Source organism: Sprattus sprattus, assembly GCF_963457725.1.
Source record: "Sprattus sprattus genome assembly, chromosome: 2".
In the NCBI taxonomy this organism is placed as follows: domain Eukaryota; kingdom Metazoa; phylum Chordata; class Actinopteri; order Clupeiformes; family Clupeidae; genus Sprattus; species Sprattus sprattus.
The window spans coordinates 12200536-12210535 of NC_137921.1; the positions used below are offsets into that span (position 1 = coordinate 12200536).

The 10000-nt window shown below is 49.0% G+C and overlaps 1 protein-coding gene across 1 annotated transcript in view; it reads left to right on the top strand.

The window, feature by feature from the left end:
- Positions 1 to 10000, top strand: part of znf385a (zinc finger protein 385A) — a 26961-nt gene that overhangs the window by 1460 nt on the left and 15501 nt on the right. The window contains exons 3-4 of the mRNA XM_080833052.1: positions 1933 to 2043; positions 9292 to 9463. Coding sequence (XP_080689178.1) covers positions 1933 to 2043; positions 9292 to 9463 — 283 coding nt within the window. The remainder of the gene's footprint in view (positions 1 to 1932; positions 2044 to 9291; positions 9464 to 10000) is intronic.

Genomic DNA, 10000 nt, shown 5'->3' on the forward strand with positions numbered 1-10000 from the left:
AGCTAACATTAAATGGCCTGTATAACCAGCTGTTTGTTGAAGACACTTTATCTTTGAACCCACAAATTACAAAAAAAATCCACCCTACTTGGCAAGTCTGTGTTTATAAGCAATGTGTGCCTGCTGAAGATTCAGTGTGAAAATGTATCAGCTTGCTGCCTTGCTTGTTTAGCTAATGGGTAGCCTCGGCTAATCCCCAGAGGTTCACAAGAATGAAGAGAGAGAGAGGCCATGAGTGTGTGTTTGTACCGCTTCTCTCTGTGAGCCTGTAGGGAACGCCGCAGATGAGTGGAACCCTGATGAAGAGAGAGAGAGAGGGAGAGAGAGAAAGAGGGCGAGTGAGAGAGAGAGAGAAAGATGATGGGTGGAGGTGAGCCAAGATTGATAAGGAGGCGAAATCTCAGGATGTCCGGCCTCAAGGCCCTGCTAGCCCACAGATGGTGCCTGTCTGTGCTGTCACCCTGCTCTCTGTCTCAAGTATTTTCATGTATTTACTTTTTTCAAGGGGGGGGGGGGGCTGCCGGTTGCCTAGCTACAAGCCCCATGCCGATTTTGAAAGTGTTTTTGTTTTGCTCAGAGAATATTCATTTCAGCCGCTCCCTTGCATGGCAGCCAAGTGGAGCTGTTATTGCAGACTGCCTTGACAAACCAACTGTTCTTAGATGCTGGGGTACAGAGGCGGACCTCCCATCCCAATGAATTTGTATTCTCTTTGGAGGCCTGCTGGAAAAGTATGTGAGAGACTGTCTTCTGTAAGCAGAGCTGAGGCTGTGAACATCAACAGGAATGCAAAGTGCCTTGTTTACTGCGTCCAGAATGTTAAATGTGAAGGTCCTCAGACTGTGAAAAACATTGCCATTTAAAAGGCTGCTAGACTAGTGTTTTTTCAACAAAACAAATGTCACCTTGTAAATGTAAAAGACAGTTAAACAAATAAATCCTCTTGTTACTGTCACATCAATACTCCCTGGCCGTGAGGCACACTAGGCCATTCATTAGAATGGAAAGCCTCCATTGAGACGGATTGCCAAGCAGTGCTTATGCCAATTAATTGTCATCACAGAGCAAATTGAATCTCAACCGCGCTAAAATAAAGGTTGCAGACCCTTCATCAGGTTGGGCTCCCCTGGTCTTTGTCTGGAGCGCACCCTAAGCAGGGGCTTAGCTGCTGGCGCTATATGCCAACGCTAAAGCTAGCCAGTTAAATTTACCCTGAAAGCCTGCCCCCCCACTTCTCAAAACACACACAGACACACACACAAACACACACACTCATACACACTCCCGATGATGGACACCCCAGCTGAAACAATTAGAACAGTGGATTCACGGTGTATCACCGGCCTGCGGGTCACATGGGTCACGTCTGACAAAAGAGTTGGCATTAGCGCGCCGTTTCTAGCCTTGTAGGAAACAAATGCCAACTGCCAGATGGCCCAGGGGCTGCCGCTTGTCAAAATGATCCGTGAACTGTCTCCACTTCCAGAGTGGCCCCGCGCTAAGGCACCAGGGTTAGTGCTCGTTTTTGCCTAGTTAAGGGGACGGATTCAAGAGTAATGGTCCTAGTGAGTGAGTGCTATCTCAGGAAGACTGGGGCCCTCTGTTGGACTCGTTCTGTCTTTTGAATGTAAGACAGGCTGGACTGGAGGCTGCTTGCACAGGTGCCCTAACCCCTCTCTCTGCCTCCCTGCTGTGTCAGGCTGATCGCACTCACCGTGGTCCATCATCATGATTAATGACCTTGTCTATATTACACACGCTCAGTTGCCTCAGTAGAGTCGCATTTCTCATCTCCTTTACTTTCTCCTTTCTCCCTCTGCTCTTCCTCCATCTCTCTCTCTCTCTCTCTCTCTCTCTCTCTCTCTCTCTCTCTCTCTCTCTCTCTCTTTCACTTTCTCTGTCTCTGTCGGTGTCTTTCTGTCCCGTTCTCAGATGGACCCTGTGCAGAAGGCTGTGATCAACCACACCTTTGGAGTTCCATTGGTCAAGACCAAACGACCCATCATCTCCTGCAACGTCTGCCAGATTCGATTCAACTCTGAGGTGAGTTTATGGGCTCTTCATTATGGGTGGCTTTGTGTGTGTGTTGGTGTGTGTGCGTATGTGTGTGTGTGTGTGTGTGTGTAAGTGTGCGTGTGTGTGTACACTTTGCTGTAAACTAACTGCAGTGCTGGCTGTATGGGTTTGTGTGAGCTCCACGTGCTCTCTCACTATGGTTGAACTGATTTGGTTGTTTCTGGCTGGCCTCCTGATTTCTCTGAGCAGTGTTGGCGTACGTGTTGCTGAAACCTCCTGTATTTCCACGTCTCCAACATTACGGCTTTGTGCGTACTGTGCATTGTTAGTTTTCTTAAAGCTGGAAGCACATTTGCATACTTAGTACAGCATCCAGCCCCCAGAATAAAGCCAACCGCTGGAGCTATGATTGCACAGTAGTGGAAGGCTCTTTTGTTGTGCTGGAAGCTGACAGTGTGAAATGGGATCTTTTTTTTCGTCCTCGGATTTCAAAGAACCTTTTCTTCTACCCCCATCAACACCAAAAGTTGATTAAGATCTGGGGTGGGGGTATGGAAAATAATTTCAGCTTGGCTTGCTGGTGAATTTCAAACCCTCCAGCTACATAAATAAAATCCAGCAATGCGGCTGCCATCTTGGCACACAGTATTTGGATGGTACGCCTGAAATAGAATAATTGCGTGCTTTTTGCCGCTGTTTACTTTTACTAATCTGTATTAATCTGTGAACAGTCAGCTTTTAGGTGTTGTTAGGCCCTTGAAGGCGATGTTATTTTTTAGAAAAAGGAAAACGTGCAACGGATAGCGTCTGAGAGGGAAAAACAGCACAAAAGAAGAAAGAGAGAAGCCTGGATCTGGAATCTTGTTCTGGTGGCAGCTGTGGCCTCTTGAGGCCTGTGGGTCAGCTGTGCGACCAGAGGAAGGCCTCTCCCCTGAGCCTCTCGCTGGGCCTGGGAGTCGGCCTGCCACCCAAGCTATTTTTACCGACCCGGGGCTGTAATCACAGCCTGGCTCTGCGGTCTCCTCAGAGTACAGTGCTGTAATCTTATGGGTCCTTGTCACACACACACACTCACACACACACACACACACACACACACAAACACACACACACACCGGTTTGCAAAGTCATTTACCATTGTCCACGAGCCACAGCTCCAGGGGTGTCTTGGCCATGGTGGTAATGCTGGTGGGGAGTGGGTGTGGCTTTTCTATCCTGTGCCTAAGGCAGTGATTAGGGAGCGAGGGATGGGGGGTTATTAACACTCATCTTACGACAGGTCAGTAAATGTTATATCAACTTCAAGCGGAGGTGGCTATTTCAGGGAGGGGGAAGTTGCTATTTTAAGCTGTTAATTTTTCTATATAATCTTATCAAAATTTAACAACAAATCCTATTTGATCCTTAGCTTTTGATTTATTTCCTTAATGGGTGTTGGTATAAGTAGCACTGTAACCCAAGATGTTTGTGAATCCTCGTGTATCTCGCTGGAGGTGGTATACCAGGCTCTGCTGTCAAGAGGAGGCCCTCTACTTATAGCCCCTCTAGTTACACTAGTTTGACACATACTGCGCCGCATGCCTGTAAATATTGACGCATGCCAACCAATAAAACATTAAGTACCCCACCTCTAAGAGGACATCTAAGACCCCGGCAGCTGTCGAGGTCCGTAAAAGACCTCCAAATGATTTCAACACCTTCCCTCGCTCGCCTACTTGCATAGGACATACCACATGCAGGGGTCTGGGCTGCCTCCAACAACTAAACTAGCACCACATACACATACTCTATTTTTTAGACTGGTTCACACATACATAGACACTGGTTCACACATACATAGACACACACACACACAGACACATAAACACACACACACACTTAAAAACATGCAAATGTGCAATGCCTTGTTTGTGACTCAAGAGAGTGGTATCACACATAGTCCAGGCTAATCAGTTCTGTCGGCTTATTAGTTTGGGAGAAATTGTACATCATGGACTTCATTACGACCAGTTTGACAGTCTCTGTATACTCCACTCAGAAGATTTAATCCCAAACTCTAAAATTAATCAATCATGCAGAGCACTACCAGCTATGCTTCTCTCTTCCCCTCCTTTCTTTTGCTCTATCTCTCTTCCTCCATCTCTCTCTCTTCCGCTCTCCCTCTCTTTCCGTCCATTTTTACACTGTGATGAGCAGAATACAATGTGTCCTAACAAAGCCTCCCTCTTACCATCCCTACTGCCTGTCATTTCCTCCCCCTTCCTCCCCCTCTCCACTATTATGGATTCATATATTCCTAATCCTCCTCTTTGAGAAGCCGGCATATTTACTGTGGGAGCGGGCTGCAGATTGACTGCCACTGTTTATCAGGCACTGCATTCATCACTGCAGCGGCGGCTTCTCACAGCCGCTCCAGCCCCCCAGCAGGGAAACGGCCTGCTTTTCCTTCTGCCTCTTCCTCTCTGTCTCTCTGCCTCTCTGTCTGTGTGTCTGTCTGACTGACTGCCTCTCTGCCTCTCTGCCTCTCTGCCTCTCTGTCTGTGTGTCTGTCTGACTGACTGCCTCTCTGCCTCTGCCTCTCTGCCTCTCTGTCTGTGTGTCTGTCTGACTGACTGCCTCTCTGCCTCTGCCTCTCTGCCTCTCTGTCTGTGTGTCTGTCTGACTGACTGCCTCTCTGCCTCTGCCTCTCTGCCTCTCTGTCTGTGTGTCTGTCTGACTGACTGCCCCTCTGCCTCTCTGTCTGTGTGTCTGTGTGACTGCCTGCCTCTCTGCCTCTCTGCCTCTGCCTCTCTGCCTCTCTGTCTGTGTGTCTGTCTGACTGCCTCTCTGCCTCTCTGCCTTTCTGCCTCTCTGCCTCTCTGCCTCTCTGTCTGTGTGTCTGTCTGACTGCCTCTCTGCCTCTCTGCCTTTCTGCCTCTCTGCCTCTCTGCCTCTCTGCCTCTGCCTCTCTGTCTGACTGCCTCTCTGCCTGACTGCCTCTCTGCCTCTCTGCCTCTGCCTCTCTGTCTGACTGCCTCTCTGCCTCTGCCTCTGCCTCTCTGTCTGTGTGTCTGTCTGACTGCCTCTCTGCCTCTCTGTCTGTGTGTCTGTCTGACTGCCTCTCTGCCTCTCTGTCTGTGTGTCTGTCTGACTGCCTCTCTGCCTCTCTTCCTCTCTGCCTCTCTGCCTCTCTGCCTCTGTGTCTGTCTGACTGCCTCTCTGCCTCTCTTCCTCTCTGCCTCTCTGCCTCTCTTCCTCTCTTCCTCTCTGCCTCTCTGCCTCTCTGCCTCTGTGTCTGTCTGACTGCCTGCCTGCCTGCCTGCCTGCCTCATCGGTTTCCCTGTCTGTATGTCTGCCTGTGCGTCTGTCTGCCTGACTGCCACATCGCCTTCCCTGTCTGTCTGTCTGTCTGTCTGTCTGTCTGTCTGTCTGTCTGTCTGTCTGTCTTTGTGTCTGTCTGCCTGCCTGCCACATCGGTTTTCCTGTCCGTCCGCCTGGGTGGCTGGCTGGGCGGCCGACCGGCCGTGTCTGCCTCCCTCTGTGTTTCCTGCGGCTCTATGCAGGAGTAACCTTGCCGCGCTGCAGCAGGAGTGATGTCACTGCGCTGTACCACGGTGCCACCGCAGCACGAGCAGCATGAATCTGTGTGTGTGTGTGCGTGTGCTATACGCCCACCCCCACCCCCACTCCCCTGCAACTCTGACTTCTAGGGGTGACATCCACAGTGGTTGTCAGGTTTCTGCGTTGGCATTTTTTAAAGGGCTTTTTTACGCTAATGTGTTATGCTAACCTCTCTCCCCCTCCCCCACCCACTCCCTGCATCCCTCTCCCCCTCCTTCCCGACGGTGTTTATTGCTTTAGCGACAGGCTATGGAAACTGCATGTAACTGCTGTATTTTTGTCGTTTTGTCCTTGGAAATTGCCCTCTTCCCTCTGTGCTGCTTTCCCATTATGTCTTTCATATTGTCCATGTGATGAAGGCAGCCACCTTGCTGTCCCATCCCATAGCACACACCTTAACCCTTCTAGAACCTTCTCATGGCACACACCTTAACCCTTCTAGAACCTTTTCATAGCACACACCTTAAACCTTCTAGAACCTTCTCAGCTCCCATGACCTTCGCTGTCATTCTTGTCTCTTTGAAGGTCACCAGAGCCCTCCCCTCGTGCCTGTTCTGCAGATTAGAGTGAGAAATATGTCCTCCTTGTTTGTGCCCTCTCAGCTTTAGGCTGCCAGCTTCTTAAGACCGCCGAAAGGGGGGGGCATGGGGGCTGGGGGGGGATTAAAGGAAGAAACGGTTATATATGGCACCGCCTCTATCATCACCAATTACAGGCGCTGGGTGTGGGGAGCAGTCTTCCCGCACCAGCTGCCTGGAGCTGCCAGCTCAACCACAGCCTCAATCCAGCACCCAGCATCCAGCGAGTCCTATCCCAGATACCCCTCCTCGGCCTGGGCTGCCAACGCCCGGCTTCCCCCCCTACTCCCTTCTATTCCTCTCGCTGTCTTCTGTCATCTGTCCAAGAATCCCTGTCTACCCATTCTCCATCTCTCTTGTCCTGTCTGTCTTTTCCTCTCTCCCTCTTTCTCTACACTATGTTTATCTTTGACTTCCGTCATTCACATTCACTGTTCTCTGTCAACCTTTTCTATCTTTCCCTCTGTCCCTCTCTTCCTCCCTCCCTCCCTCCCCCGGCGTGGCCACTAGATATCTCTGCAGCTCTCAGCTGTCACCAGCTCTCTGGCTCTCTCTTTCATGAGGGAAGGACGATAATCCTGCTACTTAATAATCATCATCATACTCATGCAATAATGATTGGCTGCCGTCCGAGCCCACTCTGTCTCTCTCTCTCTCTCAGGCGTGTGCACACACTCACACACACATACACACACACACACCCTCACACACACACACACACAAACAAACTCCACACAGACATGTACACACACACACACACATATTTACTAACGTCACTACAGTCATACACACACTCAGACACACATAGACACAGTCCTACACAAATACCAACTCTGTCTCTTTGCTTGCTGCATCTGTGTGTGTGTGTGTGTGTGTGTGTGTGTGTGTGTGTGTGTGTGTGTGTGTGTGTGTGTGTGTGTGTGTGTGTGTGTGTGTGTGTGTGTGCATTTGAAGTTTTGCGCTGCTAGCGCTCTACTGCCACGCTGGCTCTTCTGCTCAATAATGAGGACACAGACCACCGGCGACAGCCCCTGCGTGCGTATTTCTAGAAATATCCACACCGTCCCCGGATGCTGGGGTCAAGTCAACAAACCTCCCCCGTGCTGAAAAGCTGCTCTGAAAACTTGATGGATGAAGTAACCACAAACTGTATTGTTCGAGGATTAGTAATATATTTTTGTTGTTCCTTTGTTTACATTTCAAACCACAACCTTGCCGTCATTCATCATTGTAATTTAACCCTCTAAGAGCTGACATTTGGGCTCTGCTGCCCTGCAGCATAACGATTCTAAGACAAATCTGGGCTAAAGCCCTGGTAGCCCTTGTGGCAGGCATTCTTCAAATTTTGGTTGACCAAGATGAATTCGACTAGATTTTTTATAATGTAGAAGGGTAGATGTATTCGCGAGAGCAATACAAATAAAAACATTTATTTAACAAGCACGGCCTGCAACAGTCAGCATAATTATCATCATGTGTAACGTAAATGTAAAATATCAAAAACATTTTTAGTAGTTATTCTCTTTAAGTATATCTTTGTGACAAAACTTGAAATGTACTTTTTTGTTTTGTTTTTACTTTTAGTCATATTGTACATCAATTTGGTATGAAATATACCCGCAAAGGTTTTCTGGTGCTCTATTTTGTGTGGAATGCTGGTGTGGCAGAGGGTTCCAACACAACCCGACTAGTACCTTTCTGATTAACGCGTACACTTCCCAGCAGATACACCCTCATTATCAACAACTCAACAGGTCAAAGTGTTACCTAATAGCACTCAAAAGAGCAGAAAAGGCTAATAAAGGAGGGGACTTTACTTCACATAGGGGGTACATTCTGATAGCCCGTCGGACAGAGTGGTATTACATCTTGGTAGCCCAACGGATAAACTTGATTGTCCTGGGATGTCAGGTAAGTGGTTTTGCGGGCCCTGCAAATGTGTATCTGCAAACAGTTAAGTCTTTGACGATGTGTTTGTCTTGGCCAGAGTGACACTGTCGGTCTGGCAGCTAGAGGTTGGCATTTGTGTAAAGTTACGCCAGCTGTCAGACGTATGAGCCTGCATATAGCATAAAGTGGGAGTGTGCGGAAAGCTGCAAGGCTCCAGGAGAGAGGAAGGGCTTTAGGTGGGATGGCGCAGATGAAATGGCATTCCCCTGGCCTGAGTTGAGCTCTATCAGCCCATCCTTCAGCAGGGCCTTATAATGCCTCTTCTGACGGATGAGATCTTTGTGTGTGTGTGTGTGTGTGTGTGTGTGTGTGTGTGTGTGTGTGTGTGTGTGTGTGTGTGTGTGTGTGTGTGTGTGTGTGTGTGTGTGTGTGTGTGTGTGTGTGTGTGTGTGTGTGTGTGTGTGTGTGCGTATGTGTGTGTGTGTGTGTGTGTGTGTGTGTGTGTATGTGTGTGTGCACTCCCTAGGGCCCCACGCTCCGCCGCTCACTCCACTACCTGCCCTTCCGTCTGGGAGCTGGGGGCTCTCAGGGGGAAATGTAAAGAGACATGGGTACACCGAGCCCCCGCCCGGCCATGGTGCCTGCCGGTTCTGGTTTCCACAACTCCTGATCAGGGTTCAGTGACGATCATGTCACCTGTTCTCCTACTCCATTTCCTCCCGGGCTGCCGGTGTTAGCTGCCTGCCTCCCTCCCTGCCTGCCTGTCAGCCATCTGTGTCCTGCTGGCCAGGCAGGGAGGGATATAGAGTAACAGGGGACTGGTTACCCAGGGCCCTTATTTGGATGGGTGCGCTGTCTTTGTTCAGTGTGAGGGTGTACTGTGTCACTGTGTCAGGACTGTGTAAATGTGTGTGTGTGTGTGTGTGTGTGTGTGTGTGTGTGTGTGTGTGTGTGTGTGTGTGTGTGTGTGTGTGTGTGTGTGTGTGTTGGGGCTGGAGGGGGGAGCAAAGTATGTGGGGTTGTGTGTGAGTCTCTTGTGGGAGTGTTCTGTGACCGTGTTTTCCACTGTCTCAGGTAATGTCTCAGGTAGCTCACATGTTGTGACAGGTCGGTTTTGGCATAATATATTTAAATGCTGTATCTCTCTCTGTTTGTTTCTCTCTCTCTCTCTCTCTCTCTCTCTCTCTCCATCTTTCTGTCTCCATAGAGTCAGGCAGAAGCTCACTACAAGGGGAACCGCCATGCCAGGAGGGTCAAAGGCATAGAGACCTCCAAGAGTCGCCCACAGGAGAGTGACAAGCCTCCCCCAGTGCCCACCTCCTCCCCGTCACCTCCGGTGCCCATGGCCTGTGATCCAGAGGCCGACCCAATCAAAGCAGGTGAGAGACACTCGGCAACAAATCATCCATCTACCTCTGAAACCCACTTCTGTCCTTAAACTTATAATTAAAGACAGGGTTAAGAGGAATAAGATAAGGGTTATGGGAGCACAGTTTACTCATGGAAATATAATAAACAGACAATCAAGATGACATAGGCAGGGGTGTACACCTACCAGAGTTTGCTAAGCATTTGTATAGCTCTCCATTTTTTGCAATAGTAAACTCGGAAAATTTCCACCAGTGGCCAAAAATATATTACATCCATTCCATTTGAAAACGAGGGGGAATTTAGTGACCCTTCTTCAGATATTTTTAAACATTACATACTATGTAGTATTTCATATCTCATTTTTATTCATATTGAATCGGATTCAAATCAAATCGGATTGAATCGAATCGTTAGCTGTGTATTTGTGCCAGTATCCAGCTCTACTATCTGAAAATCCAGCCACTCCGAATGAATACTGTTTACATTAGGCGGAAACCATTGTTCTCTATGCAGTATGCACAGGGGGAATCAAAACAAGTATGAAA